We start from the raw sequence: 12,341 nt of genomic DNA on the forward strand, positions 1-12,341 counted from the left end.
CCCAGAAGTTTCCAAGCAACACAGCAGTAATGACTTTATGAACTTCTTCAATTATAAGATTGATAATATCAGGGACAAAATGATAACTATGCAACCGTCTACTACAGTATCGCATCAGGCAGTGCATTGTAGTCTCCCTGAGGAAAAATTTGATTCATTCGTTGCTATAGGAGAGGAAGAATTTACTAAACTCATTAAATCATCTAAATCTACAACATGTATGTTAGACCCTATACCGACTAAGCTACTGAAAGAAATACTTCCAGAGGTCATAGATCCTCTGCTTAATATCATTAATTCGTCTTTGTCTCTAGGATACGTACCAAAAAACTTTAAGCTGGCTATGATTAAACCGCTTGTTAAAAAAACGCAACTTGATCCTTCAGAATTAGTCAATTACAGGCCGATCTCGAATCTACCTTTTCTGTCAAAGATATTAGAAAAGGCAGTATCCTCACAACTGTGTTCCTTTCTTGAAAGAAATGATATCTGCGAGGATTTCCAGTCAGGATTTAGACCGTACCATAGTACCGAGACAGCTCTCGTTAGAGTCACAAATGATTTGCTCTTATCATCCGATCGTGGTTGTATCTCTCTATTAGTGTTACTCGATCTTAGTGCTGCGTTTGACACCATTGACCACAACGTTCTTTTAAATAGATTAGAACATTATGTTGGCATTACGGGAATTGCACTAGCATGGTTTAAATCATACTTATCTGACCGTTATCAGTTTGTAGCAGTAAATGATGAGATGTCTCATCGATCACAAGTTCAGTATGGCGTACCACGAGGCTCAGTATTAGGACCGCTGCTGTTCACTCTGTACATGCTACCCTTAGGAGATATCATTAGGAAACATGGCATTAGCTTTCACTGTTATGCCGATGATACTCAGCTCTATATTTCTTCAAAACCTAACGAAACTTATCAATTCACAAAATTAACGGAATGCATAGCGGATATAAAAAATTGGATGACTTGTAATTTCCTACTTCTAAATTCTGAAAAAAAACAGAGTTTCTAATTATTGGACAAAAAACTTCCTCACGTAATAATCTAGAATACTGTCTAACACTCGATGGCTGCTCTGTTAAGTCTTCGTCGTCGGTTAGGAACCTGGGTGTGCTCTTTGATACCAATCTTTCATTTGAAAGTCACGTGTCTAGTATCTGTAAAACTGCATTTTTCCATCTTAAAAATATATCTAAATTACGCCATATGCTCTCATTGACAAATGCGGAACAATTAGTTCATGCGTTCATGACCTCAAGGCTAGATTATTGTAATGCTCTACTGGGTGGTTGTCCTGCACGCTTAATAAACAAATTACAGCTGGTTCAAAACGCAGCAGCTCGAGTTCTTACCAGAACCAGGAAGTATGACCATATTAGCCCGGTTCTGTCAAAACTGCATTGGCTCCCTATTAAACATCGCATCAATTTTAAAATATTGCTGATCACTTACAAAGCACTAAATGGTTTAGCTCCGCAGTACTTGAGCGAGCTCTTAACGCATTATAGTCCGTCACGTCTATTGCGATCTCAAAATTCCGGCCAGTTGATAATACCTAGAATATCAAAATCGACTGCTGGCGGTAGATCCTTTTCCTATTTAGCACCAAAACTCTGGAACAGTCTTCCTACCATTGTCCGGGAAGCAGACACACTCTGTCAGTTCAAAGCCAGATTAAAGACACATCTCTTTGACCTAGCTTTCACATAATACATTATAGACTTCTATAATTTAATGTTAGGCTGCATAGATTAGGTCAGCCGGAACCGGGAACACTTCCCAAAAATCCTGATGTACTCGTTACATCATGAGAAGAATGGCATCTACGCTAATTTTAGTGTCTGTGTTTATCCCGAGGTTTTCCTGCAGCCTGCCGGATCCAGGCCGTATCCAGATCTGACGAAGGACCTTCGCCTGGACCGATGACAACGCAGTGCTGAAGTGCCAACTAGTCTCTCCCTATGGAGGATCCCACTACCACTCTACAGATAAGGCGTTGTCGGGAAAATCCGTTTTCGCATTCCTACCCCAAAGCAACCAAATAAAATAAAATTCTATATCAAAATTTATAGGGAAAGACAAGTACTTTGTTTAGGCTTGGCTTGTAGGGAATTCCAAACCTGCATATATTCAAACGCACATAACTATAGAACCCATTCTAAATGCTCATGTGAACGCCATCAGTGTTTCTCACAGGTTCGCGTTTAAAGTCTGTGTAGAGGGAATGGTGTCGTCTTAGCGGCCCCTAATTTAATAACAAATGATCATTGCGACGGAAGCAAATCAATCAAAACTAACTTTAGATGGAAATAACTTAACTCTGCTGTAAAGCCGAAACAATCTCTGTTACCTTAAATTGTACGCTTATCTCTGTAAAGCTGCTTTGAAACAATCTACATTGTTAAAAGCGCTATATAAATGAAGATGACTTGACTTGACTTGACAAATGCTATTGCGGTAGAAGAAAACACAGCGCGAATTATGACGGAGTGCAAACGAATCCGAACCGATCCGAACTAGCAAGGTGTGTAAAGTTTCATAAAACTTCAAACCAAGAATGCTGTCGTGTGCAATACATGCAAGGCGTAACTTGCTTTTCACGGGAGCACAACATGCATGTTAAAGCACTTAAAGAGGAAAAACCCGGCACGAGACGAGCCGGTGAGAGGTGAATGTTCTCCAGCTGGAGCTAACGTAAATAACTAGCAGTAACGTTAAATCTCTTTTTAGAGAATGCAATACTACTAATAATAGCAATAATATTAACAATAATAATATAATTATTATTTTTGCATAGAATAAAGCTTGATCGAGCTTAGGAGTCAGGGCTGTTTTTATTAACGTTATTGTAACTATTAGTTATTACAGTCTTATCACTTGCCTGTATTTTGTTCCATGTTCATGAAGACTTACATAAGGAGATGTTATGAAGAATATCATGTCAGTTATTTTTTATACTGTAAATTAAAAGGTGAATGAGAATGTCTGTCAGCTCAGCTGTCAATTTTTTTTAAATTGTGTTCTTATAATAATTGTTTGCAGTTTAAGTTTGTCTGTAATGCAGCTGATCATTTTTTTTGTTTATTTTTTTCTATTGAAAGAGAACCGAATATTTAACCAATGCTTTTTGCATTTGTGTGTGATTTGAGTTGGACAGAAATCTGAAAACTTTAAAGAGAATGACCTGTTTAGTTGCTCAAAGTTCATTAAACCAACCATTTCAAAAGCTGAAGTGATTTTCTTTTTTTATATTATAGTTAGAATATGTATAACTCAGTGTTTTAACTAATTGAAAAGGCTGAATAATCGTTCCAAACTTACTGATTAGTTGGCGAAATAATCGACGATTAGTCGATTAATCGTTCTAATAATCGTTAGATTAATCGATTATCAAAATAATCGTTTGTTGCAGCCCTAGCCGATAAATCGGGCCGATATTTGCGGGTTTGACGTGTATCGGCATCGGCCGATACGCGGCTGCTGCGTTCGCCGATAGTTTTTTCCCGGCATTATTTACAGACAGGCGTCCGCAGGCAGCTCTGTCCCTCCCACACTAGCAGAGTGCTGGAAGCCTCTTCAAGACAACGGCAAGTTTTAAACTTTCAAAGCATCTTTTAACTGTTTGACTTAGCTGAAATATTGACATACACTTGAAAAGTGGAAACATGTTGCTCTATATGTGTGTGCAACTAGGCAAGTTTGTGGGTCCAAATGGAAAACGCGAATGCCTCATCTATAAAACTGCTTGTCATTGTATTTAGGGAGCTGCAAATAGCTAAGTTTGAGGCTATCCATATGTGTGGTCATAAAAGAAGCGACGCGGTTGCGACACGCATGTGATGCCGTGCGCTCGTTTGTCCAGGCGCTCCTATGCCGTGGTGAGATGAAAACAAATACATTTTTTAGGGCCTGTTCACATATCGCGTTTTTTGCGCGCTCAAGTTCGTTATTTCAAATGTAGGCGCGCGGTATGCGCGCTCATAATGGAAGCGACACGCTCGTTTTTTCCAAGCGCGTCCGCGCCGCATCGAGATAAAAACATCTCAACTTTTCAGAATGCCGCAAGCTTGGTGGAATAATACGACAGCATCGAAAACTCGGCCGAACAGCTGATCATAGCTGGACAGGGCGGGTTTTTATTTCTCATCTCCATAAATATATGTAGTCGTAAAGGGCAGGAAATAAATTAATCCTTCCTCCATGTCATCATGGAGAGCGCAGTTCATGGCTCCATAGCAACGACAGACGTTTATTATGCTGCTTGCTTGTTGCTACTTTGTGCAATAGTGTAATTATTTTATTCATGCTTAAATATTTATTTTCAGAATTTACTTAAAGAATTTGAATTATGCTTAAATATTTATTTTCAGTAATTTTAGCACTGAACTTTTTTTTACTTGTTCTACCTCACATGTTTTTAATATTTGTCAAATATTGTTTTGTTTTTTTTAAGTTCAATAAATGTTCCTTTTTTAAATTGAGACTTGTAACATTTGTTATAATCATTGTGTCATTTTTATGATTTAAATTGAGTGAGCAAAAGCAGCATCGGCTCCAAATATCGGCCCAAGAAAATCGGCAGCCCGTATCGGTCATCGGCTAAGGCTGATGAAAAAAAATCGGTATCGGCATCGGCACTAAAAAATCCATATCGGTCGATCCCTAATTTCAAGTATTTAGTTGTTTATTTGTACATAATTAGGGCTTCCAGCTCATAAAACCCACGAAAACAGGATTTAAAAAAATTAGAATATTACATGGAATCACACAGTAATTACACAGTAATACCATGGTCATTGAACCAGGTTTTGGTTCTTTTGGCAGTGTGGGCAGGTGCAAATCCTGCTGGAAAATGAAGGAAGCATGAAGTGCTCTGAAAATGTCCTGGTAGACGGCTGCATTGACTCTGGATTTAATAAAGCACAGTGGACCAAAGTCCTCTTTTCTGATGAGAGCAAATTTTGCATCTAATTTGGAAACCAAGGTCCCAGAGTCTGGAGGAAGAATGGAGAGGCACACAATCCAAGATGCTTGAAGTCCAGTGTGAAGTTTCCACAGTCTGTGTTGGTTTGTGGAGCCGTGTCATCGGCTGGTGTTGGTCCACTGTGCTGTCCACTCAGTCGTCTACCAGGACATTTTCAGATCTTCATGCTTCCTTCAACAGACAAGATTTATGGAGATGCTTCCTTAATTTTCCAGCAGGATTTGCACCTGCCCACACTGCCAAAAGAACCAAAACCTGGTTCAATGACAATGGTTTCACTGTGTAATTACTGTGTGATTTCATGTAATATTCAAATTTTTTGAAATCCTGTTTTTGTGGGTTTTATGAGCTGGAAGCCCAAATTATGTACAAATAAACAACTAAATACTTGAAATCGAGTTGAAGTTGTGGGCCCTGAATCTATAATCTATGGAAGTTTAACGTTTTGAATGGAATTATGGAAATAAATAAACTTTTCCATGATATTCTAATTTTTTGGAAAGGGTCTGTATATAGTTATATCACCCTTAAACTTAATATCAAGATTTTGTGAACAAAATCTCCTGAAACTAGGGGTTGACAATTAGTTATTTTTTATAAAAAATAAGAACTACAAAAAAATTGCATTCAAGTTTAAAACGGCACCAGATAATTCACACTGGAGAAAAACTAGGGCTGTACTCAACCAAAGAAAATCTTGGTTGACTGAAGTCCTGAAATTTTCGACTAAAAATCGACTAAAAATTACGTTAGAAAAAAAAACGTTAAATTAATTAGATGCGCACTGTGCGCAGTACTTGGTAGCCTTGTAGTCCGCCTAAATGAATTATAAATAAACATAAACAACTAGTAGGCTATTTGCAGTATATTAAATCGTTTTTGACCTAATTATTTTGCACTGAAATGAGTCTGACACTCGAGTCTGTCAGCGCTGCATCACGTGCACCTGCGCAATATCATAGCTTATGATTTCCGAAAATAGTACTATGTTGTCAACTAGTGATATCATCACAAGAACTGTTGAGGAATATGCAACATAATTTAGACAATTATAATAAGAAGTTATAACTGTCAGACACTATAATTTCACCGTGCATGTCCTCGCACCGAGCGAGGCTGAACATGAGCTCAGCTTCGCAGCTGAGACACGAATAGACTATTAACTTAAAGCTTTTACTCTTAATAAACACAAAAGGCATGTCCACTTTAATAAAAAAATAATATTTATTAAACAAACCAGATCAAGAGCAGAAACGAAATAAAGTGCATAACTGAAAAATAAAGCATCCTAGGCTCAAAATTAACACAACCAACAGCGCAATTGCGCATTAGGCTCCAAATAAAAAATAAAAATGTTAGGTTATCACACTAAAACATTGAAATATGCAAATTCTGATATGTTCATAGCCTACTCAAAACAGACAGGGCAAGCTAACGCAGACAAGCGAGCTTACCACTTTTAGATGATATGTCATGTTTGTCATCAAGCTGTGGAAAACTGTTGCTTGCAAACTTTGCATTCGACCTTTTTCATGTTATCAATTTTAACAAAATGCTGCCACACTGTCGATTTCTTTGTTGTTGACATGTTAGAAGAGGACTGACTATTAAACGCTCTCACAATTAAATAAATAATATACAGCTTCAAACCTTCTACGCTCGACGCTCTCTCTTGGGTTGAACTAATCCAAGAAAGGTGAAAACAAGGGGGGTTTTTGAAGACAGACTGTTACAGTGAAACAAGGGTACTCTGAAAACACCCCCATTAGCAGTTAGTGCTTTCCACTTGATGAAATGAGTGCGCCTCAGCGCGGCAAAACTGATGAAATAAACGCGGCAGAAAATCGACCAATCAGAATTTTGGTCGAACCAGAACGTATCGACCAACTAATCGACTAGGACAGTACAGCCCTAAGAAAAACCTTACAAGTGTTCACACTGCGACAAGAGATTCAGTCTGTCAGCAAATCTGGATTATGTGATCTAATCCGATATTTATTTATTTATTTATTTATTAATTTTTTAACATGTGATTAGCCTGAGTACCAGAAAGCATCTGGAAGGAGAGGACGGAGAGAACGCCAGTGATCCAGAACCTGCAGAATGAAATGTCATGATACTGAAGAACAAAGAGGGTTTGTGTTTGTTCTTTATTCCTCATTCATTCTTCATGCCGAAGAACATGCTGATGCTCACTAGATTTTTTTTCTATAACTTTTTGGATTTTTGACATTTTATATAAAATTGAGACGGATCTTCACTTTATAATACAGATCCAAATAATTAGTAATTCCCCTAGAAGTATGCAGTAACACTTGAGTCACTAGTTAGTTACCATGATTCTTACAGTAGTTACTAATGAAAAGCCATTAAAGTGTAGATTCTTATAATCATTCACAAGATTTTCACACACACACACACACACACACACACACACACACACACACACACACACACATATATATATATATATATATATATGATTATTGCTATATGACAGCATAGGCTAATTACTGAAAACTTTCTCAAATCATAAGTCTGCTATGCTATTACATATTGATAATGTAAATAATCTTGTGTATTTGTTTACGATAGCAGTTAAAATGTTAATGTAGTGCTAGTCATTTGTCCTGCATTAGTTATTGATTAGTTTTGCCTGAATTATGAAACTTGTTCAGTAATTCTCTGGGAAGCATTAAAAAAATAGTTATTGATTAGTTAATAGTGAACGACCACTTTCATTCTGTGAGCTATTACTTACTAATTCATTAATCAGTTTCTTGTTAGTTAATAGTAGTTACTAGATTGTTAATATTGTGTTGCTCATTTATTTCTGTGTAGATATTCATTAACAAATGAACCTTATTCTAAAGTGTTCCCTGTTGCCTTTGGCTTGCTCAGTTGGGGATACTTAATTTGATTAATCGATTCAACAGTGCTATTGATCTGCATTACCAAACGTGGATGTTTTACACCAGAAACATACACTGATGTACTATTTTATTTAATACTGTGAAGCTGCTTTGATACAATCTGTATTGTGAAAAGCGCTATATAAATAAAGTTGACTTGACTTGACTTGATTATGTTGATGTTTATAGGTGTTTTGTCGTTCTGAACAGTATTTGGCGCGTCTTTGATCATCTACCGTTGGAGGCCGATGACGTCAATGCTCACGCCGTCTTTTCCATCATTCAGTTTCACCGTCGAGTCTTCTGAGGCGTTTCAATGAGGAGGAACTTGAACTTTGAGTTTTTGTTTTCAGAATGGATCCACAAATGAGCTGTTCAATGGGGTGTTCAAATGAGCCGTTTTATTGGTTGGCGCCGAGCCAATTAAATCACAACGCATTATTTAGCCAGCCGGGCCGTATCCAGATCAGATGAAGACCTGCGCCTAGACACGACCACAGCGCATCCCTGAAGTGTCAGCAGAGATTGTCAACTAGACTCTTCTCTGCGAAGACGACATGACACGACAGTCATCGGCACTCATCCTCAACAAACTCGTCTCAATACCCGTGACTCCGATCTTCAACCAGATGGAACTGGATAATATTCTGAATGTTCTGATCCAATCTGACTTCTGACCTGTAATGCTGCCTGGATCATAATCATACACTGTTCTCTCGATGGCCAGAGGAGAACTGAGCGACTGAGTCTGGGTTCTCCCAAGGTTTTTTTCTCCATATCTGTCACTGAAGGAGTTTTGGTTCCTTGCCACTGTCGCCTTTTTTGCCTTTATCTTTTGGCTTGCTTAGTTGGGGACATTTAATTTAATATTCAACAATATTATTGATCTGCCTGCATTGAACACCATTATATAAGAACTGAACTGAGCTGAATGACATGTTTTTATTTTTTTTTACATTACTGTCTAGTGAGAATTCGTTTGCCAGGGTATCTACTAACGTACTTGGGAAAATTGAGCTAAAAGCTGATGAAAAATCCACTAACAGTATTTTAACATGAGTCTTTGGTTTCTCTAAATGTGAAAACAGCAGATGTAATACAGTTAAAACGGCATCCTCTATCCCCCTAAAGGACTGATATGCAAATTGCAGAGGATCTACAGTGCGAGATGTGCTTTTTTACTAAACGCTCAACTTTTCATCACTAGAGATGTGAGTGCTATTGGTCGAAAATCATGTTATCCTAAAGGTCTTGAAACTTTTGCCACTGGAACTATTGCAGAAGTTCTCCATAAGGCAGGAACAACACCAGAATTATAAGATACTCTAAAAATCTCAGTAAAAACTAACTGAACCGCACAGTGTTTTAAAACATAACGCATATTGCATAACTGGACCTGGCCTTTTACAAGGATAACATTTATAAAAGAACTGACTAACCACTTCTTCATAATCATCAAAACCAGCAAAAGATGTAGTCATAGGTGATGGTGGCTTCACTGAGACACCATTACCATCTCCCTTATGACAGAAATATGAATTCATCTCTAGCTCCTCACATCCTTGTAACAACACAGGCAGTGTGTGTGTGTATTTGTCTTTTAATCTGCTTCTGTATATGCACCTCTGAGTTAACACATCCTGTTTTTTGTATGACTTCCTCTTCTTATTAATAAGGATATTTAATTATTTTGACACACAGGGTTTATATTTTGGGTAGACCTTAAAGATCTTAGTAGGAATGACAGTATCCACTCAGTAATTTATATAATCAGTCAACATGTTCATTGATGTCTACACCAAAAACCTCCCACTTGGTACATTCAAAACACCTCTGCAAAGCCATTGTACTATCATTGTCCCACACTTTAACAGACTTTTCCTGCGAATTTTAGGTTGTAAATGATCTCTTTTGTAAATTATTTGATTTGTGAATTTTTCTCTCCATGCCTCTTTTTATTAGCGAGTCAGCTGCTTTCTTCTCATATTAAATCAAGTCCAATAAAAGGCATCACTATCACTGATAGAGAAATAAAGAAAACCCATTTAGTCGATGACACTAAACTCTTCATTCAAAACCAAAACCAGATTACTGTGGCTACTGAATTAATCTGGAAATGTTCAAGGGCATCTGGTATATTTTGCTAAATGTGAGATTATGGCCATCAAGGAATGTTCTGAAGCTTCTTCCCACGTAGCAAAGTTTATCTGTTGTTGTATTTGTTATCCTTGAACTGATGAAATTGGCATGATAGATTTACCTGACATAATAAATTGTTACATTTGATTTTACTCTGACTTGCTCTGAAATTGTTTTCCCAAGTAGATTAAAAGGATTTGATTCCTATTTTGTCCCAGTGCAGGGCCAGTTGTGGGTTATTAAATGATCGAGGACACATTCGGGACAAGACTGCTTGCTATGTGGAGTATTATGGTATTCCCTTGAAAAAATGAGGTTCAGTATTTGGGAATAGTCATTACTAAAGATCAGCACAAAGGGTGTTTACTAAATTTCATTCCATTCAATTTCATTCAATTTCAAAAGCGAAAAGGAAATTAAATCAATGGCTTTTGGAAGATCTTTCTTTAAGGAAGAGAGATCTGATTACAAAGGCTGAGGATATTTCTAGACGGACTTATACAGCAATGGCTTTGCATCTTAATAGAAACATTTGTAAAGAGATTGATAAAGTACTATTTGACTTTATATGGAAACCAAAATACAGTACATAATGAAATTATGTGATGAAAATTGTGAATTTTAAATAATACATTTTAAGTAAATTGGCTTAGTCAGATTGATAGAAATCCTTCCTCCATTTGGAACTTCATCCCTTCCCATATGCTTTCTAAAGTTGGTAATATACATGTTCTTCTTGTTTGTAATTATAACATTGATGAAATACCAGTGAAATTATCTGAATTTCATCGCCAGGCATTTTTATCATGGTCCTTAATTTTCAAGCTTAACTTTTTACCGCATAAGTATACGGACCAACAAGGATATGTTATAAATGCAAATCATTGTTTTTGAAATATTGTTTTGACAGTGGCATCATATTGGTAGATCAGTTATTTAATTTAAATGGTTTTCTTTTCACTTACAGTGAGTGGTTTTTGACACATTATAAGATTCCTGTTACAGGGGAATATACTAAATGTTTTGATGCAATATGTAGGATTTGAGGGCGAACCAAACACAAATGAATCTTCCAGGTGATTCGTTGAAACATATTTCCACACAGAACTCAACACTCCAGACCCCAAATCAAGTCTAATCTAGGGCCATAAATAGAGTGGGCTCCAGCCAGTCTACGCTAACCAACGAAACCCCCAGCTAAGAACTTTATGGCCATGCAAGCTTCAAAGAGATGAGTCCAACTAAAGGCTCACCTTTGTTCTGTTTTGTTATCTATTATTTGGTCTTTTGGAGAACTACAGATAAGCACAGCCAGGTTTATATAATAAATTTTATATAACATGTTTTACATCATTTAAGAAAGTAATTGAGCTTTATTGATCAATCTGATTTTCTATGAAGAAAAAAGCAGTTCAAACTTTGAAAATTTGTAAATGTGTTAATGTGTTATGTAGTTCTACATTAATCCCCCTAGTGTTACATTTGTTGTAACACTAGGGGTGTTACAACAAAAAAAGAGAAGGGTTCAGCCTTTGAATTTTTTTTTTTTTTTTTTTTTTAATGCCATGAACCAGAACAATACAATGAGACATAATCACTTAAAGTAAAACAAATACAAAATAATAAAGTAAAATAAAATAAGAACAGTGCCAGAGGACAAGAAAAAAAGTATTATTAAGGTTCAGCCATATTAGACATTATTCTCTGGTTCAGCCTTTGAATTGGGACATTCGTCGCGCCGCTGTGACGCAATCGCACTTCAAATACGCCGCCCTCCGGATTGACACACATCGACACACACACACACACACACACACACACACACAGAGAGAGAGTTTCAGCGCCGAGTCTTCTGAGGTGAGGAGAGCAGTTTACGGTATTTCTCATATTTACACGACCATCAAACACACTTTACAGTTTGATTAAGCGACAGACTCATTTCTGTATTGTTTTCATCGATCACAGCGATACTTGTGCGTCTTTTCTGGCGTCTTCCTACTGAAATAAACATTTAGTGCAGCAGCAGCGAGCATGAGGAGAATATGTTGAGTTCATTCGGACCTGAGCGATTTTGTGTTCGTTTGTGTGATTGTCTCGATGTTTGTGTGATTGTCTCGATGTTTGTGTGAGAAGTGTTACTGAATGTCAAGTCAAAAGTTGAAGTTTGAGATCTGTGAGGGGAATGGGACTCGATATCAAGTGTTGCTGCTGCCGTTTTATTTACTCTTAACATCTTTGGATTAATTTGGGTATTACTTTACTTTGCATTGTTAAAACAGACTGGAAAAGAT

At 37.1% G+C, this 12,341-nt stretch overlaps 2 protein-coding genes across 4 annotated transcripts in view; both read left to right on the forward strand.

The window, feature by feature from the left end:
* LOC308699899 (uncharacterized protein) overlaps positions 1-10,201 on the forward strand; it is a 28,077-nt gene extending 17,876 nt beyond the window's left edge. Inside the window, exons 4-5 of one of the 2 annotated variants that reach the window (XM_081381045.1) lie at positions 7,037-7,134; positions 8,101-10,201. In XM_081381045.1, the coding sequence (XP_081237171.1) occupies positions 7,037-7,106 (70 nt within the window). In that variant the 3' untranslated portion in view covers positions 7,107-7,134; positions 8,101-10,201. The remainder of the gene's footprint in view (positions 1-7,036; positions 7,135-8,100) is intronic. The other variant, XM_081381044.1, reaches the window with a different exon arrangement.
* Positions 10,202-11,768: 1,567 nt separating this feature from the next.
* The window catches only part of LOC308686868 (uncharacterized protein), a 29,047-nt gene continuing 28,474 nt past the window's right edge, over positions 11,769-12,341 (forward strand). Inside the window, exon 1 of one of the 2 annotated variants that reach the window (XM_081358937.1) lies at positions 11,769-11,907. The gene's annotated coding sequence lies outside the window, so the exon portion shown is untranslated. The remainder of the gene's footprint in view (positions 11,908-12,341) is intronic. The other variant, XM_081358936.1, reaches the window with a different exon arrangement.

Source organism: Scardinius erythrophthalmus, assembly GCF_964197995.2.
Source record: "Scardinius erythrophthalmus genome assembly, chromosome: 1".
NCBI classification, from domain to species: domain Eukaryota; kingdom Metazoa; phylum Chordata; class Actinopteri; order Cypriniformes; family Leuciscidae; genus Scardinius; species Scardinius erythrophthalmus.